Source organism: Phaethon aethereus (assembly GCF_964289735.1).
Source record: "Phaethon aethereus genome assembly, chromosome: 1".
Classification (NCBI taxonomy): domain Eukaryota; kingdom Metazoa; phylum Chordata; class Aves; order Phaethontiformes; family Phaethontidae; genus Phaethon; species Phaethon aethereus.
Genome location: NC_138575.1, coordinates 16368533 through 16396531, shown reverse-complemented (window position 1 = coordinate 16396531; position 27999 = coordinate 16368533). Strand labels below are relative to the sequence as shown.

Here is a 27999-nt window from a genome sequence, read left to right as displayed (position 1 = left end):
TCATGAAGCAAGTCTGCGCATAGCCTAGTGAAATGGTTTTCAAAAGGTGGAGAGAAACAGGCCATGGTTAGTTCTGAGTACGCACCATTTGGAAAAATAATACATTTGTGTATGTCAACTAAAAACTACCAAGTTCAACCTGGCCTCAGTGAAAGTACAAAGAAAGTAACTGTTCTGAGGCAGCTGCCCTCTGACTTGTGTCTGCATCAGATAGTTCAGTCGGGAAGCTGCAGGTCTGAAGGTTACTGCCTCTCATCTTCAAAATGTGGCTATAAAGGCGGAGAAGAAACCTCTCAGAACACTCTTTGCCCTTGGATTGGTAGTTTTGTGTCTGGCTTCTTTTCTTATTTCATTACATTAATATAAATATCTAAGCAATCCTGTGAATAGAAATCAGAATTCAAGCCTTTTTGGCTTGCCATTCCCAAATGCTTCTGTTACAGAAACATGGTGTCTTTCTAGCTTTTTAAATCCTTCATTCCTTTCTGCACTGTGACTTAGAGAGGAGTGGAAAGTGCTTCTCCCCATATTAGTGATAAAGAATAATATTTGGGTCTCCTGCAATATCCATACCAACCAAAAAAGGAGGGGGTGAATCAGGAGTACCAAGTATAACAATCTACTTACCAAGCCCTGATGAAGTTTGAGAGGCTTTTGCTTAGGGTCTCAGTTTCTCCTATCACCAATCTGCCTTCCAAGGTGACCTTACTTTTTCCTACAGGACTTAATGCTATGGTAGAAGCTACAATGCAGGGTGAAGCTGAGAACATCTACCCAGCCACAATTTGCCTCCAGGGACTTCTAATTCCCACACGCACAGCAACATTGCTGCACCATTTCACTAGAGCATGATGGAGACAAGGGTCACAGCATGCCTCCAGCCCCTTTCCATTCCTGCTGCTGGAGCAGAGAGGCCAAGCACAAGGCACTACCCCATTTTAGATCGGGAATTAAGAATGGAGTTCTGACTAGTATCACAGTAGCATAGTAGCAGGGACACATAATAACCATGCCCTTACCTACATGGAGTGTTGTAATGCTTCCAAGATATTGACACATCACTAGTTTAATACATCTCAGGCTATAAAAAGGCATTTAGCCCAATCTCCTATTTTCTGAAAAAGTGGCCTGTGTGCTGCACTGTTATTTTAGCAGTAAGTGCCACGTTATTTTCTGGCAGTATTCTGTAAATACAAATTACCGTCGTATTGCTTTAATGGACGCGTGTTGTTGCATGTAAGTTATGTTCAGTATACTGCTTTGCTACAGCTTCCTGTAAAATGTTCAGATTGTGCAAGATGGTGTCTGTCGTGTTAAAAGGAGGAATGAAGCAGGGAGCTTGACCATCATTTTGGACTCAGGTGCCTCAAGCCTTACCAAGTCTTCTTTTAGGCACCTAACTCATGTTTGGATCTGTTTATAAGCCTGTGTAAGGCAAAAGTAGTCCTAAAGTGACAGAGATCAGGAGGTGCTTGTGCACATGTAATCTATTACATCTCAAGGAAAACCTGACTTCCTCCACGTAGCACTGACATTCAGGTAGCCAGGGAAGGTATTTATTTATGGAGAGGAAACTGTTGAGGGCTCAGTTCATCCACCATATGCTCACAGCATGACACAATGCTACAAGCAAAGGAATAAAGACAGCAGTATGCTGTAAGTAATAGACACATTCAGTTCTAAAGCACATACCTCTTCCTGAACATCAAGTTCATCATCAGGCCGGCTTGTTTCTGTGAATTCTATGGGTTCTTTAGACTCCTGCATGAGCGAAATCTTGGCAAAAAGAAATTAAGAAATGTGAGTTACATGTTGTCCATATTATTGAAATTGATTTATTACTCTGAAGTACCTTAAGATAATTTCCACAACTTACAAGAGTCTGTTGTTTCCTGTTCCTTGACAAAGCTGTTGATTTAGTTCAGCAGAGATCACAACTTCAATGTTGAAAAGCTTTTGGTCCTGCCTTTCCTCATGTGACTACTTACGGCTTTGTAAAAATCATAAAAGCAGAATCCATCTCTAAACTGCTGTATAACTTTGTCAAAAATGCTAATCTCTACTGTAAAATGGTAGTATGCAAAAATTATCAACAATAAGGGTCCCATCCTAGTTATTTATCAGTAATATTAATTTTCAAAGAATCACAGAATCACAGAATGTAGGGGTTGGAAGGGACCTCTGAAGATCATCCGGTCCAACTCCCCTGCCAAGGCAGGATCACCTAGGGCAGGCTGCACAGGAACGCGTCCAGTTGCATTTTGAAGGTCTCCAGAGAAGGAGACTCCACAACCTCCCTGGGCAGCCTGTTCCAGTGCTCCGTCACCCTCACAGAAAAGAAGTTTTCCCTCATGTTGAGGTGGAACTTCCTGTGCTGCAGTTTGTGCCCATTGTCCCTCATCCTATCACTGGGCACTACTGAAAAGAGACTGGCTCCATCCTCCTGACAGCCACCCTTCAGATATTTATAGACCTTGATAAGGTCCCCTCTGAGCCTTCTCTTCTCCAGATTAAACAGCCCCAGGTCTCTCAGCCTTTCCTCATACGAGAGATGTTCCAGTCCCTTAATCATCCTCATAGCCCTCTGTTGGACTCGCTCCAAAAGTTCCCTGTCTCTCTTGAACTGGGGAGCCCAGAACTGACATAATACTCCAGATGAGGCCTCACCAGCGCAGAGTAGAGGGGGAGGATAACCTCTCTCGACTTGCTGGTCACACTCCTCTTAATGCACACCAGGACCCTCTTGGCCACCAGGGCACATTCCTGTCCCATGGATAACTTAGTGTCTACCAAGGACTCCAAGGTCCTTCTCCATGGAGCTGCTTTCCAGAAGGTCAACCCCTAACCTGTACTGGTGCATGGGGTTGTTCCTCCCCAGGTGCAGAACTCTGCACTTGTCCTTGTTACATTTCATGAGGTTCCCCTCCGCCCAGCTCTCCAGTCTGTCCAGATCCTGTTGAATGGCAGCACATTCAACCTATCAGGTTGGTCAAGCATGATGTCCCCTTGGTGAATCCGTGCTGACTACTCCTGATAACTTTCTTTTCATTCATGTGCCTACAGTAATTTTAATTACTACTTATTCACAATACTGTAATAGTGATTGCTAGGGAAGGAATTGTGGTGAAAAGGCAGGAGAGCATTATAAGGCCATTTTCCTAATGCAGGCCCACATCTTTAAATGCTACAGAGTGTTCTGGTTATCTCAAAAAACACAGAATACAACTAGGAAATGCACAGAGAAGGATAGTAGGAATGAACACTAGAGTGGAACAGCTTTCATGCACACTCACATCAAGGAGAAAGGGACTCTTCAGCTTTGATCAGAGGTATATGAAAATATTAGTAGTGTTGGGAAAGGGAGCAGGGAATGATTATTCATTGCAACTAGCAATCCAGAAATCCGACAGGCTTAAAACAAACGTGAAATATTTGTCATATGACATATTTAAAATATAGGATAGTGTCAAGCTAAAACACGTAAAGGCATTCCAAAAGGAGTATGACAGACACATTGAAGAAAACTCCATCTGTGATGATTAAATATAATGGTCCAAATGCAACCTCCAGCCGAGGAAGTTCTTAAGCTGGCAGTTGTCAGAAACTAGAAAATGTGTCTTAGGATGAAGTGTTTCATCCTACCATATGTCCTGTTTCTTGGGTTCTTTTCACTAACAAGATCCTGAGGTTGACAGACCATTCCTTTGATCTGGCAAAATATTCCTGTACTACTGAAGCTGTCCAATTTACTAGACTCTCACTTTATTTGTACTACAGCTCTATGACTAGTTTTCGAACGTGCCATGCTGTAATGGAAATTGCAAGAAGGAACTCTTAGATAAGAGAAGGAAGGGAAACTTACTACTGGATATCCTTACCTTCTCAAATATGGGATCCTGGTTGTCACTGTATGTCATTTGATTCCTTATGTAAAGCACGGCATCATGGACAGTCAAGAAGAATATGTCTTTTGACATATCATCAAAGAAGGCACTCCGTTCCAGTTGAGAGATAAGGTTGTCTGAATAAAAGAAAGTCATAATAGGTTAATACAATTTGAAGTAATTTAAGAAATAAATGTCAAAATACATGGTTGAAACTATCAGAAATCAAACATACAGCCAAATCAATCAATCAATCAATCGTAGCTTTGTCTTGGCTTTTACTTTCCACATTTCCTTTAAACACCACCATTCTTTGTGTCCCACCACAGCCCACCGTGTTTATCAGTGTGATAATTCACATTTTTATTAGAACAAATGCTCCCACAGACACATCTAGAGATCCCTTCTCATCCCTTCTCATCTTCATTTTATTCTTTGCATGAGTGGTAGCAGAAATATTTGGATGTTTACCTTGATATGAAGCAAAGTATACTCTCACATCAATTCTCTCAAACTCTCTAATTATCTAAAAAAATAAAAGTTCGCAACAAGGACATAAATCAATAAAATCTGTAAGAAGAAAATACTTATATGTCTATATGTCTAAATATGTAACGTACAGGCACACACACACACTTCATTTGTTTCTGAGTGTCTTCATTCCAAAATGTATGTTTTGTTTATTCATCATAAATAAGGAACTGCTATACTTTGCTATATTTAAAGATCCAGTAGTTAAGTACCTGGTTGCTGAAGTGGCATATCTTCGGCTATGTAAGTGGAACTTCAATTTTACACGTACATACATTGCTGCCTATTGAGGTTCTCATTCTGTTCTCATAATGTGAATAATCACGTCTCTTCAAGTGAAAACCACATGGGCCTGAGCAAGCTTGACTTCTCCCCATGTATGTGTGATATGATACAGTCTTTCATTGGCACATGCAAATTTTTTTTACACAGATTTTTCCCTCATGCAGTGCACCAGATGGACCTGTTCTTGGATGAAAAAGCTGCATGTGGAAAGAGTCATGTCTGTGGACCCCATATCTCTTTTATCTCAGAAGCCAGAATTGAATCGAAACTAGGCAGAAGGCTGAAGCAAGGCACACAGCATTCTTGTATTTCAGTTAGTTAAAAGGTGGGAAACTGGCTTCTGCCCCTGGCTCCCTGGTGGCAGGCAAGTCTCTTAGAATAGTATTTTCAGAGGTGATTGCTAATTCCATCCCCTTCTGTTCATTGATAAACTGGAGTCTTGGTAATCTAAGATCTGGTTTATAGAGAGGCTAAGCAGTCTCAGCTGCAGAACGAAGTTAGTGAAAGCAGCAATCTGAACATACGAAGTATCATAAAGGACTAAAGACTCAACAACTTGGTCCTACACACTTGTAACTGGGCACCAAAAAATAATGGAAATACTTGGTCTTAATCTCTTCACCTCATTTCCTTCTCCCTACACTAGAGATATTATCTCTTTATTACATAGTTTGATGTTTGAAGATGAATTAATGTATGTTGATGAAGCGCTCTGATATTAGCCACAGAAAACCCTATCAAGAAATTAATCACTCTTCCCTCCTTCCTAATTTAAATAATATGGAATGAATAAATAAATCTTGTGGTTAAAGACTGAAGTGATAGTAAGTGGAAATTTTTACTACCTCTGTGTTGAGTGAGCATCATCCTGTGCCCAGATTAAAGCAGGAGGCATGTGGAAAGAAAATATATAACTAAAATATTTCATAACATATGCATACAAGGGGACCACATTTTGCAATTCTAATTTTAGAGTACTTGACCGTGCGACCTTCATATTGTTCTTTTGTTGTTTTTTCCCTCACATAAAATATGCACACCCCATTATTCTACTTCTTGCTTTATAAGTTTTAAAGGTATTTTTCAACAACAGAGTTTTAAAAACTCAGAAATTAACTTCAGCTAACAGCTCTTGATTCACATAGTACTGACTAGTTTCATTTTCATGGAACACCAGAAAAAAATGCCCTTACCGTTTTTATTGATCTCACAGCTACAATATCCAAGAAGGTCACTGCTCCAAAATCAAGAATGAGACTGTGGATGGGCACCTTGGGGATGTTTACTTTGACTGGGAGTTCTGAATTCCAGTCTACCTGGATCTCTACTTCTTTGGTGGGAACTTGAAGATCTTCTTTGTCTTCAGGTTCCTCATCAGTCTCAAAAGCTTCATTATTAATACCAGGCTCACTGATGATGCCATTCTAATGTGCAGATAACAAATGGAATATAGCATTTAATCATGGAGAAAGTTTTGGAGTTACAGGAAGTACTTCCCTGTGATAACTTCTGTTTCAGGAATGGACAAGACAGATGCCTGTGACCAGTACCCCCTGCTTCCAACCCCTGGTAATGTGGTTAGTATAACTAACACCATTTTATAAAGCAAGCAGCCATTCCCTCTGAGCGAGCAGGTCATGTATTTGTTCCCTTTCCCCTTGTTCTCAGGCCTTGAAGGTCCTGTGAACCAAGTAGACAAACCAAACAGATTTCTTCTTCCCTCCCTGCTGGCCTCAAGATTCCTGGGTGCCAGGCTGATTATTCCCTTCATTGCTGGCCTTGAAGGTCCCAGGCACCCGGCCAACCAGGTGTTGTTGAATGATCCCATCGCAGAACAGGGAAGCGTAACAGCACACAGACCACTGTCTATCAAATCAAGCAGTTGCAAGTCCTAAGTGGGGAATCTGGACCGGAACTGCTGCCGGACAGTGACACCTCTGACCCTCCGGTGGCCAGGGACACCTCCATCGTCACCGGCTTCCTCTGAGGACTGGGTGAGTGACTCGTCTTCTTTTATGTGATGTTTGAGCCTAGATTATGATTGTCATATTGATACATCAAACCATGTATTAAGATCTGACCCCATCTGCAGAGGGTCCAGGTGATTAGAAACCATAAGTTAAGTTAGTGTCTAGGTGATTAGAAGCTATAAGTTAAGTTGTAGTATAAATTCTGTATTACGCTACTTATAAATTGTACTACATTGATTCTGTTTGCAGGAGTCCTGTGCCATTCTAGTCATAAATTCTGTGCTATAATAATCATAAAATCCTGTTAGGAAAAACAAAGCTTTAATTGTAACTATAATTTAGTGCCATCATCATTCTGCCAAGGATCCCAAAAAGAACCTGTCTATCCCCTTAGTGTCGGGTCACAATACTGCATCCAAGAATTTAAAGGAAAACAAGATAGAGCACATCATTACCTCCCCCTCTGTGCAGTGTATATCCTTTCCTCTTTTTTTCTTTTTTAAAAGAGCATCTTCCTACAAAAAGGCCACTATCCAGAAAAAAAATACCTCAGAGCTACTCTCTCCCCCAATAGCTTTATTTCTAGGAGATATTTTTCAGCTTTGAATTAAATGATCTGAGGGATGGAACCCCTCTCCTATGAGGACAGGCTGAGAGAGTTGGGGTTGTTCAGCCTGGAGAAGAGAAGGCTCCACAGAGACCTTACTGCAGCCTTCCAGTACTTAAAGGGGGCCTGTCAGAAAGATGGAGACAGACTTTTTACCAGGGCTTGTTGTGATAGGACAAGGAGTAATGGTTTTAAACTGAAAGAGGATAGATTTAGACTAGATCTAAGGAAGAAGTTTTTGACACTGAGGGTGGTAAAACATGGGCCCAGGTTGCCCAGAGAGGTGGTAGATGCCCCATCGCTGGAAACCTTCAAGGTCAGGTTGGACAGGGCTCTGAGCAACCTTGTCTAGTTGAAGATGTCCCTGCTCATTGCAGGGGGTTGGACTAGATGACCTTCAAAGCTCCCTTCCAACCCAAAGATTCTATGATTTATGATTCTATATATGATAACATGGTAAAATGACTAGGTCAAAAGCTGGAATGTCACATAACTGAGCATTTCACTGCATCATAGACTGTAATATATACAGGAAATACCGCATCCTGCACTGAGAGCAATGACAAAAGAAAACCCGTTTCTAACTTTCAGGTCTGGAGACTTAATAGGCTGCCTGTACTTGTCCATTCCTGTAAGCGTTTAATTATGGAAATGTACATTCCATACCCAGAGGAACATATGCTGCTTTCTTTAAAGAGGATGCGGAAGGCTACGCCTACTAGCCAATTGATACAGCTCACCTGTGCATCGGAAGCTGGATAATAGCAGCATGTACACATGAAGGAGACAGTGCTTTTGCTGCACAGAGACAATCTGAGGTGGTGAGGGGTAGAGGTAAGATCAGGGAATCTCTTGCTCTCACAGCTGCCAGAATCTGTGGGGTCTTTGGCAACAGATGTACTGTTCTGCTAAGTCTCCTTCAGGTCCCAGACTTCCTACCATAGTAATAAGTCACACTTTTCCATCTTTATTTTGAAGATAAGTATAGAGAAATTCATAATTAAGGCTAAAGTAATAGGCTGTATCAGTAATTCTTTGAGAAAGAATAAAAAGAATCGTTTTACCTTTGTAGCTTTTAATTTCCCCTTCTTGATTAGTTTTTGTATCTTCCTCAGTGCTTTAAGTCTCTTATTATATACCTTGACTGCATCAAATCCCACCTACAGAAAAAGGATCAAAATTATTTATTTTTACCTAGATATAATTCTGAGGAAATCTCAAAGACAGTTGAGAAGCATCCAAAACCATCATATATGACATACTGTGGATTTGAGGCTGCTTTTCAGTCCATCGATGTTAGCATAAAAAATTGGACTTGAAAACTTGAGAATCTTCACACCATCTGGTTCTATAACCTGTTGCCAAAGAATATAAGGTTAATTACCAACAACCACATTTTGGCTAATAAGAAGCAGTTTAACTGTTTTGACAGTTCAGCTACATATCTAATTCACAAAAATGGTGCATCTTTGCTGATAATTGAGGTGATTCAGTTTTTAGAAGCTTTCAGCCCCAGCATGCAATATCGACCAACCATCTGGATAAAGATGAAGAATTTAATGCTGAAACTTATTATTTTGTAGCACTGCACTTCCAAATTGAAGTTACAGAATCACAGAATCATAGAATAGTTTGGGTTGGAAGGGGATCTTAAAGGTCATCTAGTCCAACCCCCTGCAATGAGCAGGGACATCTTCAACTAGACAAGGTTGCTCAGAGCCCGTCCAACCTGACCTTGAATGTTTCCAGTGATGGGGCATCTACCACCTCTCTGGGCAACCTGGGCCAGTGTTTCATCACTCTCGTTGTGAAAAATTCCTTCCTTAGATCTAGTCTAAATCTATCCTCTTTTAGTTTAAAACCATTACCCCTTGTCCTATCGCAACAGGCCCTGGTAAAAAGTCTGTCTCCATCTTTCTGACAGGCCCCCTTTAAGTACTGGAAGGCTGCAGTAAGGTCTCCGTGGAGCCTTCTCTTCTCCAGGCTGAACAACCCCAACTCTCTCAGCCTGTCCTCATAGGAGAGGGGTTCCATCCCTCTGAGCATTTTTGTGGCCCTCCTCTGGACCTGCTCCAACAGGTCCATGTCTTTCTTGTGCTGAGGCCTCCAAAGCTGGATGCAGGACTCCAGGTGGGGTCTCAGCAGAGCAGAGCGGAGGGGCAGAATCACCTCCCTCGACCTGCTGGCCATGCTTGTTTTGATGCAGCCCAGGATATGGTTGGCTTTCTGGGCTGCGAGCGCACATTGCTGGCTCATGTCCAGCTTTTCATCCACCAGTACCCCCAAGTCCTTCTTGGCAGGGCTGCTTTCAATCCCTTTATCCCCATCCCCCAGCCCGTATTGATACCAAGGGTTGCCTGACCCAGGTGCAGGACCCTGCACTTGGCCTTGTTTAGCCTCATGAGGTTCACACGGGCCCATTCCTCAAGCTTGTCCAGGTCCCTCTGGATGGCATCTCATTCCTCAGGTGTGTCAGCCGCACCACTCAGCTTGGTGTGATCTGCAAACTTGCTGAGGGTGGCCTTGATCCCACTTTCTATGTCACTGATGAAGATATTAAAGCATACTGGTCCCAGTACAGACCCCAGAGGGACACCGTTCATCACCAGTCTCCATCTGGACATTGAGCCATTGACCACTACCCTTGAGACGTGACCATCCAACCTGTTCCTCATCTACTGAACAGTCCACCTATCAAATCCCTATGTCTCCAATTTAGAGAGAAGGATGTTGGGGGAGACTGTGTCAAAGGCCTTACAGAAGTCCACGTAGACAACATCCATAGCTCTTCCCTTGTAGTCACTCCATCATAGAAGGCCACTAGGTTGGTCAGGCAGGACTTGCCCTCGGTGAAGCCATGCTGGCTGTCTCGAATTTGTCCACAGTATGCAAGGCACAACTTTATCTTACACTGGGTTGTAGACTGAAGGGAAACAACTCAGCAATTACTTACATTTTTGTAGTCCTTGACCTTCTTGTAGATGTCTGTGCCAGGAATGTTTCCAAAGCCACCCCATGAAGGACTAACAGAAACAAAAAGAAAAGACAGTGAAGATAAATGTCAGACTTTACTTGGGCATTCACAGAATTGAAGGGATTGCTGCATACAAACTGTCATAGACCCTTGTAGTCCGCTCTCTTCTGCCAAACTAATAGCCTCATTGGAAAAGTGTTGTATCTTTGTTTTGCGTCACGGCGCAAGGGTCTTTTTCTGATTTGTAGTGAATGGTCCCTTTTAGAGACAAGGTACTTTGGTCTCAGACTACTTGCTGCACCATTTTTATGTAGAGCTGAATGATTAACTTGTTCCATTTGTTTCCCAAACCAGAAAAATATTTTAAATGCAGATTAATTTGGATTGAATGTAAAAACAATTTTTTTACTCTGAAAAAAGTTGATCACTTTTTAAATTTCAAATCAACTGAAACAATACATTCCTTTCAGACTACTTAAAACTTTTTGTCCAACCCTTTTGATTTTTATTTCAGTCAATAACAAAACCAAAATATTTTGCAGTCTCCAGATGTATTTTAACAGTTGAAACAAATTGTTTTGAAGTTTACAAAGCTTCACCTCCCTTTTATATTTTGATCTCACAAATCTAAATTGAATTTGGGAATGATTTTTGAGGATCTTCAAATTCCATTTTTTATAATCTACTATTCTGTAACAACTTTTGCAAGGCTTTATTTTTATGCATTTGCTGACAAACTATCCTTTGGTATTGCTGGTAACCATACTCTCTGTACTCCAGGCTGAAGGAAAAGAGTTGTGTTGTATTTTCAGGGAAAAGATCAATGAAAAATAACAAGATGGCCAAATAAGATTCTGCAAAGCCAACTTTTCTCACCATTCTACTACTATATGTTCTTTGAGCAGCAACAAATCTGCCACAAGCACAAAATTTTGTCTTATTCTCATGCTTTCTCTTCCTCTTCTTTCACTCAGTCTTGTATAAGCAATAACTGGAAAGGTTATTTGCATGTGCAACATACTGTAGTAGTATTATATGCTAAGAGTTACTGTAATGATCAATTCATTACAGAAGCCATTCATACATCTTTTTATATTTGATCTGGAAAGTTCCTATCCCTTTCCAGAACTCAGATATGTGGGTGTATAAATAACATATGGCTAAGTACCACCAAAGTACCCAACATGATATAGAATAAATACTGATAAAATAATGCATCTTTTCATTAATCAGTGTAATTAAATGATAGCACACAAACAGTGTTTTGTTCTAAAGAATAGATTTTTTCCATTTCAAAATTTTTGCAGACCCAAGCAGATTTTCTGCCACAAATCATCTTGCTTTTCAGCATATTGTCTTCCTTTTTCATGGTATAACAGTAACAATTATTTCTGATCCTGTGTTACTTACAACTGAACTCTCAGCACAACTGTCAGCAATCCAAACAAAAGGCCAGCAAGTAATCCCAAATCAAGTCCCAGAATGATGGATGCTACACATGTAAAAACCCAGATCATCTGCAGAGAAAAATAATAATTATAATATATAACTCCTGATCATGCTAAAGAATCACTAGACTGAACAATATGAGTAGCAGAAGAATTTAAGTTTGGAGATGATCATTGCACACTGGCAATTAGCTGACTTCCATACAAAAGTCTTCCTCCTCCTCCAAGAGGCTTCTAGCCATCACTATCTTATAGCTAGCTTTTTAGGGATTAAGGGTTTTTTAACATAACATTTTTCAAGGATCCAGTTACTTTGGTAAAATTGAAGGGGATGTAGTTAACTATTGCATTTTCTTCTTTCTGATAGTGGCAGTCTTTGTTAATCGTTTTTTAGAAATTGGAAACAATTTATTCTCCCAAGATGTAAAATACTCTGAGATGCCCCACCTGCAGACATACAGAGCAGGAAGGGGGCTCCTCAGTGGTATCTAAGAATCAGAACTGTTCCAAAGAGAGGTATTTTATATTAACGTTTTGATGGCAGTCTCTAAAGTCTCCAATGAATATTCAGGCAGAACAGTTGAAGTGGGCTCCTCAGTTCCTCTCTACGTCACTGCCCAGGCAGAACACCCAGTGGACCCAATCATACAAAAAGCTGAGTGCCCGCACTTCTCACTAGAATCAGTGGGATCTTTTACCTATAAAGAGGACTCATAAATGATTGACTAAAAAATTTCACATCTACCTAAGGCAGGTACTGCCCAATGACACACACCGTAAAATCTATGCATAGTAAGGACTGCATGGACAAGATACTTTCCATGCAATCTTTTCCTGCCCTAACAGCCACACTGAAGGTCTATGGCACAGAAGACACAGTGGGAGATGTGGGCAAATACCCTGCGATATGGTTATAGTGGTTTGTAATAAAAACCTGTTCATATATCCCTTGGCATGGCAAATGAATCCACATTCTAGCTTGGATTAGTCTTACCGCAACAAGAAAACGTATTTTCTGAGGACTACCTGAGACTATCCAGGAAAACGGGAGGCTAATGTGGTAACAACATAAATATATGTACATGAATTAAGAAAAGGCCAGCTTTTCTGACCCATTTAAACTGTGCAAAAGATAAAAGCAGAACGGTAAAGGTGGCAACAGGCCGTCTTTATTCTGATTTTCAAGCCTTCTCAACACAAGATTGCTCTAAACGATGATAATTGCTATGAAGGAGTCATCACTGCACAGGAATATCTTGACTGGCACCCTTACTGTGGGGTATAGCCGATACAGAAGATAAGCAGAATATTGTGTAAAACTCTAAAAGGGGGAATTTTTAACTGACCTCATGGCACTTGCATTTTGAGGATGCACATAAAAGTTTTCTGATGTTAACTCTACAAAATTCTGCTTATGTGGTAGTTAAGAGAAACTTGGATGGCATTAAAAGGCAAAAAGAAAATGAGAAAAACATTCAGGAGAAAAGAAAAAATTAGGTTACTTACAGCATCCACTTTATTCTGTCTCCACAGACGGGGAACATCAAAGACTTGCATGAACATCCCTTTCAGGTTAGCTATGACTACAGCTGCCAACACAGACTGTAAAGAAAAATTATGAAAAAGTGTTATTCAGAAGCAAAGATGCATATTAAGATAGTGCTGAACATTACACCCTATAAACCAGAGCCTTGTCTGGTATCAGTCACCATAGTTTAAACAGGGCTATTAATCCTGCTCATCAAAGTTGAGCATTCGGATCTGATTGGTGCTGGTGGCTGTGCTGCAGAGGACAAGTATGGTACCTTTTGTAAGGGCTCTAGCAGTTTCCCCAGGGCAACGATGGAAATCAAAACGATCCCAGCTGAGATTATACCAGCAACCTGCAAAGGACAGAGGGTTTATAGGAAATAAACTTATTAACAGTTTATCTTACGTTTCTAGGATTACAAAGAAAAACGTACAAGTAGTTGCACATTACATTTCTTTAGGAACAAGGAGACCTGCCAAAATGCCATTGTGTTTAGGCATACGTGGGCAATCATTATACACTTCAGCTAACACAGAGGGAATTCAGTTAAGCAGGTAGTGTAAACAACTGCACGCAAGCTAGCAGCTCTTGGAGGGGTTACGTTGCATAGACAGATGAAAGGAGCAGAGTCTGTGTGTCAGGCAGATAAGGGGCTGCTGGAGAACCTGTGGTTCTCCACCGTTAAAAAATGCAAAGCTGTAGTACTGTAAAACAGAGCAGCTCCTCAACATGAGAAAGATGGCACCTGGACAAATGATGAATGGCAAGTGGCAGTGCTGCTCGGGCCAGCACATGGGAGCTTAAGTACCTCAGAGGCAGCTGTGAGGGGAGTTCCTCCCTCATCCTGAATTGCTACTGTGACAAACAGAGCCTTAATTGGGGATGAAATTCTGGGGAATTAGGCTGGAAGGATTTCTGACCCCCTCATGTAACTCATGCTATGTAAAACTTGATTGCCCTCTTCTGGCAGAGCTACAAAAATGATTCCCTGCCAGAGCACAAACTGCTGAGATAGCTGTGGCTTTCCATGTTCTAGCAACACAATCATTTTAGGACTGTTTTTATCCCATCGTGAAAGTCGTGCCCTATACAAGGTTAAATTTAGCCATGCACAGCACTAGTAAGAAGAGGTCATTACCTGAGTCTTTCCGCCAGTACTTTCTTGGACTGCAGTCCGTGAAAGAGCAGTAGTTGCAACAAAACAAGAAAAGGCACCTGAAAACATGTTGCTGAACCCAAAGGCAATAAATTCCTGAAAGATAACAGGATGATGCTCTAAATAGAGATGCCTGAAGACGATTTTGTAATGGAGAATGACAATAGCTTCTACAGCAGTTTATAAAGTAGGTAGCACAATAATATTGAGAAGAGTATGGATTAGTAATAGCTGTTAAGTGTTTACAATACCTGTGTTTGGAAACCAATGCAATGAAGTTGGCATACTCTCCCTGATGTGGAGATACTTATCTTAGTATAAAGACGTTTAAAGCTTATTTTCATCAATGTTATCAAACCTAACATTTCTAAGAATTACACTGGTATAACTGCATCAAGAAATAGGACTAGAATAAATTTAACTCCCAAGCTAAACGTTAGCTAAACAAATAATTTAAATCAGTACAACAGTCTGAGTTTAGACAAGCCCTTAATTAATGCAAAGCATTGTATTATTAGTAGAACTAATCAGGAACTTTGCAATAAAACAGTTTCACTGAAAACTTCTAGTTTGTTGAGCCAGAAGTTTTTCACTCTGAACGTCCCAATGAACCCACGCTGAGTCCCAGGCACCGTTCTCATAGATTTGCCCTGGGGTCACAGATGCTGGCGCCTACTGATGCTGGTTGTTCTGCTCAAGTGACGAGGACCCTGGGAGCTTTATGTCCTGGGATCTGGGCCATTCCTCTGCTGGGAAATGAGGCATTTGGGAGCTGCCTGCAATCCCATATAATTGACAGAAACATTGTTTTCACCAAGCTGACAGAGCCACAAGAGCTTTTCACTCCCTGCAACTTTTTGAAAATGAATTTAAGGTTTGATTTTGACTCTCTCCCTTCTTTTCTCCAAAATGAAATTTCCTGTAAGCTTTTCATTAAGATCCAACTACAAGGGCACGATTTTGAAGTCACCTTTTTTAACAGAACAGACCTAGATGGTTCATGCCTATTCCTGTGTACAGCTGTGCTCTGCAAGAAAATGTTGGAAGTATAGTTCCTAGTGTTCTTGGGTCTTAATAATCTCTGAATCTATGAAGACAAAATAAACACTGGCAGAAAATAGTATTGACCCGTCTTTCAAAATTATTTTACTACCTGCTTTCATGATGTTATTTTAACTCTCCAGTTCAAGTAAACTATTTGCCTGTCATTCATGGCTGCATTTAACCTTTGCTATGTGTAAAATTTATAGCATAGTATTGAAAGGAAGGCACTTTGCTTTTTTAGACAGTAATTCTACTACTACAATATTTAATTAGTATCTTTGAAGCACATCAGTGCTGGCAGAACAGCATATTCAACAAAAGAACAGCATAAAAAGCACTTCCAGGAATATGTATTGTTCATTCAGATTTATTAAACTGAAAGTCAATGCATTCTAGGCAGCTTTAAATCAAAGTGTTACCAGATATGAACTTTGTGTAAAGTGACCAGCACGTTCAGAAGTACAATTTTGTTACATACTGCAAAACAGTGTTTCCAAAATCAAACTTTATGTAATCCATTGGTGCTAAAATAAAGGATTTATTAAACAAAGTACTCTGCTTATCTGTTTATTGTAGTAAGTGTATTTTCTCATATCTTCAAAGGATAAAATTCAAAATTAGCACAGATGCAGGACAAGGAAGCTTTACGACATTTTTCTCCCACACCCATGGGCAAGCCACCTAAACCCTGGTGAAGACACTGAACCACCAAAGGAATCCTCTAAGAGCTTGTCAATGCGTAACTCATGTAGCATTCTATCTATGTGCCTTTAGAAACCAATGGTTAAAACAATTCAGCCATTTGGTGCAGGCAGTTATTCAAGTATATTCATAGGCTGGTAGGCATTGACTTTTGTGAAGCTGCAGGACTTAGCTATACAGTTATAAGTATATTTATGTAACTGGTGTCATGCTGAGAATAATTTATTCCGTAGGAATAAAATCATGCCTTGACTGAAACGTTCAACGATACAAATCCTGCATGCAGACTAAGCCTAAATAAAGCTGTCCGCAGCAGCTTCTTAGCTTGACATTGCCTTCCACCCACCAGCAATGCACCTCAAAATATGCCTTACAAGTAGAAATGGAAAGCAGGTTGCTAAAGCTGGCCATGCCAACTTGACATCACCAGAAAATTGCCCTATACAGTGCTTAGCTTGAATTACCTTTTCAGAGCTACGGCAGTCACTAAAGCAATACAGAAGGAATTAATTAGTATGCAAAGCCCATACTGAAGATGGAGCACATCTGGCTCATCTCTGTGGTAAATTTGTCAGGTAATATATGTCCGTTTCAGCTATTTCTTTTCAACAGTTGAAAGAATTTCTCCTGTCAGGCTTCAACTTTAGTCTGAAAAATGTGTGTGAATGATGTTTCTTTCATTTGGCTACATAAGTCAACATGAAAAAGAACTTATATTCACTATGTTTATAAACTATCTATCTGGGTTATACATACCTGGTTTCCATCAATGGCATAGTCATACTTGGTTGCATATACTTTTCCCACAGATACAGCAATAGCATAAGCAACAATAGCAATGGAAAAGGAGGCTGCTATCATCTGGGAAAACAAGCTGACGTCTGGAGGTTCGGGAGGCAAAAATCTAGCATTTAGAAAACATATTAGTGTTACCAACTTTGATCAAATTCTGTTCTTACTAGCATTGTCAAGGAGTCTGAGGCGGAGGCACACAGGTTGCTTATAATATGAAGTGTAATGTTTCAAGTTAATAAAAAGGTGGAAACAGCCCATTGACATACAGAACACGCTTATCTAGCTCACCATAGCCCAAATCCTGATGCTATTAGTCAGCACAAAGCTCCCATTGTTCTCAGCATGACTGAGATTTGGCCTTATGATAGCAAAGTGAAAAAGTACATTTTTTAAAGCATTGAATAAAGGATGTATTGAATAGTATGATGAATTACATAAATATGTTAATCACACTTCATACTATTGTTAACATACTTCTTTGGAAGATCTCAAAAACGTCTTATCCCCTACTGTGTTTCCACAAATTTTAATTAATCAAGCCCTGAATACCAAATGGAATGTGAAGGTTACTACTGTGAAGTGCTCTGAATCTTTCAAGTGAAAGTCTCTACCAGTGTAATCCTGAACATCCTTGCTCCTATGACTATGGACGTGAGAAGACTGATTGGGATAACAGTTGTGACATGAATATGAACTCAGGTCTAGGGAAATCAAATCTATGCAGAATTTCATTATTAAAAATCCTTGATTTTTTTTTACGTTTTCCATATTCATATATTAACTTCATGAGCATGAAGAGATTAATTCTCAGATGAACATCGTGAATCAGGTAGACATTCCTATGCCCATTTTACAGATGAAGGAGAGCTAGGCAACATATTTAGGTGGCATAATTGACATAGCCAGAAGTAATGCTCAGGAAATCTCCAGCTTTGAGTCCTAAGCTCAGCTTACAGCTCTCAATATCTCTTTTATGTCTTTTCTTTTACTGCTGTAATTTTTAGCCAATTAAAATAATACCTATTGCCCAGAAAACAAAGGCACTCACCCTCTTGGAATGCTCTTTACAATGCCTGCATTGTATTTTTTTTCCAAGTCAGCAGCATATGAAATGCCAGTGGCTACTATTGTCTGTAATAAAATAAAACAACAGTTTTAATACTTAAAAAGGGTACTTGTCTTCCTGTAGCTAGCCCCATCTATTTTATCTGTTATCAGTTTTTGTTACGCTCCTTTGCTTACCACAATAACTTCTATTGGTATAGGTATAGGTATCTTGTGTTTGAACCGATCGTTTATTTCTTTAACAATCATGCAGACAAAAATGGTGAGGAGTCCAGCAATAAGATCTGCAATGTTGGTGGTACCAATTTTTTCAAATGTTTCAATTAGAGTCTGAAAAATAAAAATGACAACATAAAACATGCCCATGTCTACTTGAAGGATGTGAAAATACTCATGAGAAGATCCAGATGCATGGGGTTTTGGAGGAGGCCAAGTTACTTCTTTGTACAGGCCTGGAGGAGCCCAAGGATAATGTACTGTCAAGGTGCTACAGAATCAGTGAATGTATTTAGCGGTGAATTTAACTGAAAACGCGTAACTGCAAGAATTGTCCACACAGGGGGCTTCTGCCTTCCGATTTTTAGGAAATTAATACTAAGTAAGAAGAGCTAAACCCCTACCTGTGTTTTACTTCTACCTGTTCTTGGAGCAAAGGAGGGAAATCTATAGCTTCTTCACTTCATATAGCATGGGAGATCCTCACTTTTCTATTCAGAAGACAGCTAGCAGACCCATGGGCAAAACCCCCGTTCACTACGTGTCCAGTACATATGGTCTGTGGATTACGTATCTCCTATTTCCACTGTTGTCAGGCAGAGAGTGAGTATGAACAGATGGGTCCTACCAGGCTGTGGAGAATCCTACACTTGAGAAAAGCAGTCACTAAACCTCACCTCACGGTACGTTAACCCTCCCAGCAGAGTTCAGTCCCAGGCTGGAGGACTCTCGCAACTGGGCTGCAATAGGCAGCTCCCGTCTCTACCCTTGCTATGCCCTTGCTTGGTCCTATTTATTGCAAACAAGTGTACAGAGAAAACATGAAGGGCTGATTTCAGAAGAGCTACAAATACTCCTCTGTCCTCCTCCAAGGCATCAAGGTAATTCTCATTTGCTCACTGTTTCCAAGAAAATTTAATTATTCCGTACATAATGAAGCACCTTAAACAGAACGATCTGGTAGAAAATGGGTTAGAAACAGACTTCTTGCACTGGTTAGCTCCCCAAACACTGAGCTGTCAGTTTAAAGGCAAGGGGAGGGTTGCAGCAGCAGAACCACTACTACCATGCTGAAGAGACCCTGGTTTTGAAATAAAATGTCTAAGTGCTTAATCAGCTGTGTTTTGCTTGCCATGGCTCCCATTCTTACGGACCACCTCTCGCACTGCCCCACTTCACAGGGGAACAGTAACTTCCTAACTTTGGGTTGTGAATTCTGTTAATGTTGGATGCTTAGTGTTGCAGTTTGTTAAACACCACTTCTGAAGCAAGTCCAAAACTTGCTGAAGCTGACACAGCAAGTCACTGGTTGAGCAGACCCAAAATCACAATTTATTTGCTCTGCACACATCTGCAAGCACATTGACTTGGCTCACCTGTAAGAACACAGAAGCTTTAAGCTTTAACCTAAAAAGTCAGCATTCTACTCAGGCTTGCAGGAGCTGGAAGAACCATGTAATGCTTTTTCAAAAGTACTTTCTACTAAATGTACCACCCTTCAATAAACATAAAAAATAAGAGATAGAAAACCCTGCTGGATTAATGAGTCCATCACCCTGCAGATCTGCTCTGAGGTCTGTTAGATAGTCCTTTGCTCATCTTATTTTCCTTGTTCTGAGGGAAAGAGTTTTCATTAATTCTGAAAAGACCCATGACATAATACTTTTTTTTTTTTCCAACTAGTCCACCAGATATTTTTTTACTAAATTTTACCTTGCTGTTTGTAGTTATAGTCATCCTATTTTTGGATCTAGATGTCTATATATTTTTTCTAGTCTGGTTGCCTGAACTGGCATGTAAAATCTGTAAATACTTTTTTTTGGTCTAGAACAACCTCTTTTAGAAATCTGTTATTCTAATGTGAAGTGCTATGGAAGATCTAAAATACTATGAACCTGGACAGTTTCGTTCTGAAGTCAGTGACAAAACTCTCAATAATTTTCCTGGGGAAGGAGACTATTCCGTAATATGAAACTTCTAGGAATTCAGTATTGCTGTAATCCAGCCAAGACATTTCTCCATGTGATTGTTTTCTCTAAGATCAACAAATGGAGCTGTGACAGCAACATTTTAGCCTCACCTTATCTAACCAGTATGTACCTGGCTGCAGACTGGGAATCAACATCCTTCTTTAGGTATTCACAAGCATGGCTACAGTGTGGAACGGAGAATGATGCCCTTTACCAGAATGACCTGCTGGTTTAAGAGTAAAGAGGCTTGGCACCAGTCAGCTTTGGGAGATGACCTGGCAGTGTTAAGAAATGTTCTTCACAAAAAGCCAGAAAGCAAGGGGTGGGACAGAAAGTAAACCCCAGAAGTGACAACCTAGAGAAGAAAAACTGTTTTGCTGGATAACTACATTTAAACTTTATATGAAAAACTGCTCTGCCTGAAAAAGACTTCAGTTAGACTTCAATGGCAATTAGACTTTCATGGTCTGGGGAACCAGGAAAGCAGCTACTTGGAGCCCCACAGCTATAAATGAACAGCTGCAGATCTTCATGGGGGTGAGAACTAAATGAGTGCTCTATACTTACCACCATATATATATATGAACCATTCCTGTACGAAATGGAAGCAGAAGATAAACAATTACATAAAAATTCTGGCATAAAACCAAAGCAGATCAGAAGGGCATACTTACATATATTATGGAAAGGACACCATTATAGTTTTTAGTTGAAATATTTAGCACTATTTTCAATTGTGACACAAGCACTTGAAAAGCAGCTGCAGTTGTGAATCCCCCAACTAGTGGATCTGCAAGGTACCTCACAATGAAACCAATCTGAAGGACTCCAAATATTACCTGGAAAAATCATGAAGAATAACAGCTTGCTAAACAACAAAAAGGTACACTTTTCTTTGGTGATTTCTTATGCTTTGTTCTTTTCTCTTTGTTGATACAGAGTCTTAGGACCATCTTCCCCCAATGCAGCCTAGTGCAGCTTAATATCATGCCATCCAAGGAAATAAAGGAGACCTGAAGAAATGTGTGAAAGGATGCTCCAGGATATGCACCATTAGCACTTAGTTTCATGCAGGTCTCTTGGTCTGCAATCACAGGGCTATTCTTCTGTTGTCTGCGCTCCCAGTCATGCTGCCACAGACTCTGCCCAGGATAAGAAGAATAATCCCCCAAAAGCTCTTCAGAGTTTGAGATGACTTTCCTTCATTTTTGTGTTTTACTACAGGAAGATGTCTCACTGCCCTAGTAGGTATTTCCATGCCGTATGTTTTCCCATTAAAATTAAAGCAATATCAACCTTGTCTCTTCAAGCCAGCTATTTTACCTGTAAAATCCCAACCAGAAATGTGAGGGTACTAGCAATCAGCACTCTCTGTGCATCTCTGGATTCAGTGTCTATCAGTGTCCCAGTACCATTAGTCCCTGTAGCATTACTGCCGTCTATGAGAAAATTATCATCAGGGGCCATGCTCAATACAACAGATCCCACCATCAAACTGACTACAGGGAATGGACCTGTAATGACAAACAGAACACACCGAAATCTAATATACATCAACAAGAAGCATTTATCAGACTTGACAAGCAAATTCTAAATCAGAAAATCCATTTAATATTTTAACTGGGGTACATTAGTAGTATTAGGGGGCCAGGAGCCACAGGCACTGCAAACATGACACAAAGATACAATTCCTTCCTTAAATAACTTACGTTGTACATACAGATGCAGTTTCATGCTTACTTAAGCCAATTTAGGACTGTACCAAGGCCAAAAAGGGCAACATATTCCAACGATCTCCCTTGCATCAACACCACAACCAGACAAAACAGATCACTGATCCAGCTGAAAGCAACATTTTAAAAATTTTTATTTTTTAATTTTATAACAGTTAGTTTTCAGCTGATCCAGATTGCCACAAAGCTGCATGGTCAGGAATCACACCACGGTGGTGGCAGGAACACGCACCAAGGCGTAGGACCACACCTTTTGGCAGTAGTGTGGTATTACATGGGCTAAAGATGACTGAAACTATACTTTGGGCAAGATACAGAGCGAGTAAGTGATCACTGTATCAGCAATACACAATCTAAAAGTAATTGCATTTTGTTGCAGTTATTTACTAAAATTATGCAGAACAGAAAAATGTCACAAACTGTCTTAAAGAAGGATAAGTTAATTTTACAGACACCTTAAAGGACACTTTGTGAATAAGAGTATTGGATAAAGCATAAAAAGGAGCGTTTGATAATCTATAAAGCAGGAATGTCAGCATAAGTAGAGGTGACAACTCAGACCTGGATAGAAAATGTGCGATGATAGGTAGGGTAGGAAGAGACTAACGAAGTAGAGAGAACATACAGAGGTATTTGATGCAGCAGAGAAGAAAGTTGATGAAAAAGCATAGTATCATGCTCCCAAAGCTTTGGGAGGGGAAAACAATCTAGTCTTAGTAGATATGAACAAGGAATGACTGTATTGGTTAGAATGAGAAAAAAAGAAACTTCAGTGATCAAGCTGTAACATGAATTTTAAATGTGAGAACCCCGTATTTTAAAGGAAGTATTCAGAAAGAATCAACAAGGTTTACCCATAGCCTTGATGTGAGGACCTAGAGCGAGGCTGGAGTGGACACACAGGTTCTGGGTCTCCGCGACAGGCAAGAAGAGGATGTTGTCCACAGTAATAAAAAAAGGATGCGGCAAGGAATGCTTGTAGAGAAGACTAAGAGCTCTGTTTCAGCCATCTTGAGCTTTAGCTGACAGACAAACAGTCTGTTCATACTGCCTACTGAGGCCTTGGTCTTGTAATTTCTTGCATACGGTGTAGCCAAAGACAAGATTTAAACTTCAGCATAAATGCAAGCAAAAAGCATACATGGGCCCAGCTGAAGTTAGTTATTATTCACAATTGCCTGTACAGAGAAGAAATAAGCCTTAAGTCCCCCAAACCCGCCCATATGAATATTCAGCACAACCAGTTTTGTTCAGAAAGTAGTTCTCGTGTATGAAATATGAATTTTCACGGTAAGGGTTAACACTTTGTAATGGATCATTCACTATAACTTGAACACATGCAGTTACCAACTGAGATGTGCCTTGATGTTCCCAGGAAAAAGTATGTCAGGATGGGAAAAAAGGCAGAATAGAGACCATATCCAACAGGAACTGCAACCAGCAAAGCATATGCCAAACCTGAAATGATAGATCATCAAAATGTCAGATTTAAAATCTCCCAACACACTACTATCTTGTCGAGAACAGACATTCAGAAAGATTTACTCCTTTTGTCCAGATACAATTTAAATGTGTTTTGTCTGTAAATCGGTTGCAGGCACATATGTGAGTATCAATGACTGTAAACGATTGTATATCCCACACTGCTAGTTGGATGAGTAAGTACTGAGAAATGTTCCTGTATTTGTATAGGTAGCACAAAACGTAGGCTCAGATGTGAAATTTAAGTGGGGGAACACTGTTGCAAGAGTGAATGGTCTGTCCCTTGAGAGACAAGAGGGATATGTGAAGTCTTCTAGTTACAGACAGAAATTTTAAGCACAAACTCTGAATTATTGCACTATAAATATGCTTCGGTATGTTCAGCCCATCTGAAAATCAGGCCTTTTTTTTTCAGTATCAGCTTATAAACTTAAAACCCAAAAGTAAATCACACAAATGTGAGAGCTTTGATCCTTATCATTGTCTTCCTTTTTATACCTGTTCAAGCTGTCAAATCCAACAATGGGGAAAAAAAAAAAAAGACAGACATTTCATTCAGTATCATATCCCAGTTAGCTCCCACCGCAGGGCATAGAATTCTCCTTCAAAGATACCACAAAAACCTATCACAGCTCAAAACAATTGAAGTCCTGGTCATACTACTGTGACTGGTAGGAAGACTGCAAGCAAGTTGCTGGGAGTTAGGGACTGCAGGAACTTCAAGATCCCAGAAGTCTCTTTTTTGGCAAACTTTTTGGCCAATTTTCCCCACATTGCATGATTTAGAATTTCAGCATTATTGTGTTTTTTTTAAAAATGCATCTAGATTTAGATTTGCACTAATTCACTAATTTTATTATTATTATTGCTTTTTTTCTTGTAATACATAGGTGGGAGACCAAACAGTGTATTTCAGAAATCAGTTTTACAAGTGGAATCTATTTGTGAGAAAATCAGGCCCCACTGTAAAAAAAAATAAATGAGGGCGTTACAGTAAGAGCATAATAGCTGTGGTAAGCCATATGAAAAGCCCATCTAGCCCAGTTCATTTTGAAAAGGCAGGGGAATCCTGTAATGGTGGCACTACCTTCAGCAGATATCTTCCAGCTCTGAGACAGACTCTGCAGGCTGTGGACACATCACTTCATTATTCCTCAGGGCACCCTCTGCCTGGGGCAGAAGTTTGTAATGCTTTTTTTCTGCCAGCCTGTGCCTCCCTAGCTCGCTCCTAGGGAACAGGCAGTAGGGAATACTTGTGGCTAACTAGGAATGCCTAAGCTGCTTGCTTTGTTCCCAATGTGCATCTTTGCCCCCTTGTGCAAACACTTAATTTCCACTGAGGAAAAATGTGGGGTTGACCCAGCTAGCTTAACCCCCCCGAGTCCTGAAAAATTGTGAAAAGAGTGTAAGAACACTACTGAGATGAAAGAAATGAATGTGCTGGATTGCATCAGGGTTATGGCTAGTCTTGCCTTTGAAAGTAGACCTTATCAGCTGCCTCAGGCAGAACGGTTCTGCCCTTTCAGTCTTCCTTAACTAGCTTATTTTAATTCATTTCTGCTTGTTTCTGCTTATTTCTATTTGTTTATCCACTGAATGCTTTCCTAATAAATGGAATAAGCGATTAAGAAAAACTTAACAATGGAAGCCATGTACTGTAAGTATCCATCAAGTTTATAATTTTTTTGTAATGTGAATGTGCCACCACCTTCTTGGAGGTTGTATTCTGCAGCTACCTGAACAATTTCATGGGCCAAATTTTAAAGGAGAGTAGATATCAACTTTGCACTATTTTGGGGTAATAACTAGATTTTTGTAGGCAGCTGCAGGAGAGCTATAGGCTCATATAACCAAGAAAGAAAGAAGACCATGTGACCTATCTGATCTATCACAATGTAATTAAAATTTTAAGTATCAAAATGAGTATTCTGAGTAAAAGGCTTGGAAAAAAGTTAACTACATCTTGGTAGCACATCAAAGGAAATTTAAATCTTCTAGCCAAGCAGAAAAAAAAAAGGGAATAAATTAAAACCATCAATTATTTATTGAAAAATAATACCTAATATCTAGTATTAAATAACAAGTCTCAGATTTGTAATTCCATCTGCATAACATCCCTGCATTCAGCTGGCTCCCGTATGGAAGCGTCCTCGAGAGCGGAGGGCTGGCGTGTGCCTGGCTTTACCTTGCAAGGTGGCGACGAGGCCGGTGCTGACCCCCGAGATGACATCGCTGACCAGCCACTCTCTCACCCGGTAGTTGGGCAGCCACTCCAGGATAGGCAGAAAGGACTTGGTAATCTGGAAGGCCCTTTTTCTCGAACACCTGCGAGGAAACAAGTGACGAACTTGTTTCTGCAGAAACTGCAGAACGGCAGGCCCGCGGGGCTGCAGCCCCCAAGCAAGCCCGAGCTGGCAGAAAGCGGGGGCGATGCCCATTTTAAGAGGCAGAGGTTGGCACGGTGCTGTCTGCCGGGCAGGGATGGGGCGCGTAGCGGTGCCAGGGGTGCTGTCTCCTGAAGGACGCACGCTGTGGGCACCTGCGTCCTCGCGCGTCGATACGAAGGGAAGCAAGGACAGACCTCTCGACAGACCGGCGTTGCTGGGGCCACCTTACCCCTGGGCGGGTGCAGCTTATCGGCGCCGGCCCGGCGCGTCCCCGGGCATCCGCCGCCTCACCTCACCGCGCCCCGCGGCCGCGGCGCGCCCCGCTCCCAGTGCCTGACGGAGCCCCCGCGGCCGCCGCCACCCACCTGCAGGTCGCCTGCGCCCGCTCGCGGAGCGTGGGCGGCAGCGGCGGCCGCCGCTCGTTCTCCTCCTGGAAGCCCGCCTCGCTGTAGATGGGCCGCGCCACCACGTAGTGGCTGAGCTCCGCCAGCGGCTCCTCCGCCCGCTCGCCCGCTGCCATGGCCCCGCCTGAGGCGGAGGGCAGCGAGCCGCGCCCGCGCCGGCACCCCCTGGCGGCCCGGCACCCCCTGGCGGCCCGGCACCCCCTGGCGGCCCGGCACCCCCTGGCGGCCCGGCACCCGCCCGTCGCCCCGCGGCCCGAGCCGCGGCTCGGCCCCGCGGCGCAGAGCTGTCCGCGTCCTGAAGCGGCGGCTCCGGCGGGGCCCCCGCCGCCGTCCCGGCCGCCGCCGGCGCTACCTACGCCCGCGCCCGCTCTCCGGCGTGGGGCAGGGCGAGCCGGCCCCGCCGCAGCGGCATTTATGCGGCCGGCCGCGGCCCAGCGTTTTATTTACGGGGAAACAGAGGGACCCGGCTCCGGGCTGGCCCGGGCGACGCCTCCGTCCGCCCTCCCCCTCCGGCCCTGCTGGCCCCCTCGCAAGCCCTGCCCCGACCCTGCCAGGCCCGCGGCCGCCCCTCCCGTCCCCTCGGGGCGCGGGGCTGCATTTCAAAGCCGGCCGCCCGGCAGGCATGCGCCGCCCGGGGACAGCGCGGGACGAGGGTCGTTGTCGGCGGGAATTACTCTCCGGCGTGTGGAGCGGGGCTCTCCGCACGCACACGAGCCCCGCCGGCGGGCGGGTGGTCTCGTCCTCCTTCACCGGCTGCCCTGACGAGCCACCTGCCCAATGGCGGCCTGCGAAAGTGCTCGCTGCTAAGACGAGCCCGAGGGGACACGGTAGGACCAGCCGCACCACGTGCTGTTTGACCCCCACGGAAACCTCCTCCGGATTTCCAAGGCTTTGCTGCATCCCATGATCCAAGCTTTGGGAATTGTCTCCACAGAGATGTGAACACCTAAATACACTGCATCTGCTCTCCAACCTGTCGCTGGGCTCACCCAGCCGCCTCGGTGGGAAGGAGAAGTGGTTCGGAGCCCGCAGGCTCTTTCTGTCACACCTGAGATGACCGAAGGCGGCCCAGGGCTGCAGCTTCTCGTTTGCCCAAGGTGGGTCAGAGGGAATGAACTCCTCAGCAGCCCTGCTGTAATTTAGAATTAGGGATAAGACCGGGGCTGAAAAAGTCAACCTAGTCTGGCTACACTGCAGCTCTTCCATGTTACCTATGGAGGACAACCTGGCAAAGCTCTTGCAGGAGTAACCACATGTCCTCCTCAGCCCGGGGGACATTTTGAAATCAGAATCAGTGCCAATGTTTTGACTAACACCAAAGAGATGCTGAGGGTACTGCATCAAGCGAAATATTTGTTCAATGAACTACTCAGGCATGCATATTCTGGAAAGCCTTGGTTTCAAAACATTTTAGTATAGTCCTAACTTCAGCAGAAGCCAACACTGCTGAACTGGAGAGAAGCTACTTGCTGAACATACATTTCATAGTGTAACACAGTTCAGGCTTTCTAAGTCTGCAACAGGCCTCCCCTGCAGCATGCTGTAGTATAAGAGATGTCTAGCTAAACTGCTGAAATGCTTCGAACTGAGCAATGTTGTATCAGGCAGCAAAGCAGCCAGCTTCCTAAACCGAGGCCCAAAGTTTTATAGAATCTCGTAAGCCCAGCACTGGAGTGAGTAAAAGCTGAGAGTTAAGGTCTAGTGGCAGGACTTTGTGTTTTAAGGAAAGTGGTCTTATGTATATGTTACTTACTCCAGAGTGGGAAAGCTTTCAGATTTTTTTGCTAACAGATAATACTGTGGGGAAATGGAATT

General features: G+C 42.1%; 1 protein-coding gene across 1 annotated transcript; it reads right to left on the bottom strand.

Moving 5' to 3' along the window:
• SLC26A4 (solute carrier family 26 member 4) lies at window positions 1–26300 on the bottom strand (the record flags this gene model as incomplete). Its single annotated transcript, XM_082012774.1, has 20 exons — window positions 1–24; window positions 1693–1776; window positions 3879–4021; window positions 4356–4410; window positions 5894–6124; window positions 8342–8437; window positions 8540–8632; window positions 10231–10300; window positions 11662–11768; window positions 13206–13301; window positions 13505–13582; window positions 14369–14482; window positions 16889–17036; window positions 17976–18058; window positions 18170–18322; window positions 20853–21017; window positions 21502–21692; window positions 23259–23369; window positions 25579–25718; window positions 26146–26300. 20 exons carry the CDS (start codon window positions 26298–26300, stop codon window positions 1–3), a joined length of 2337 nt encoding a protein of 778 aa, XP_081868900.1.
• Between the last annotated feature and the right edge of the window lie 1699 nt (window positions 26301–27999).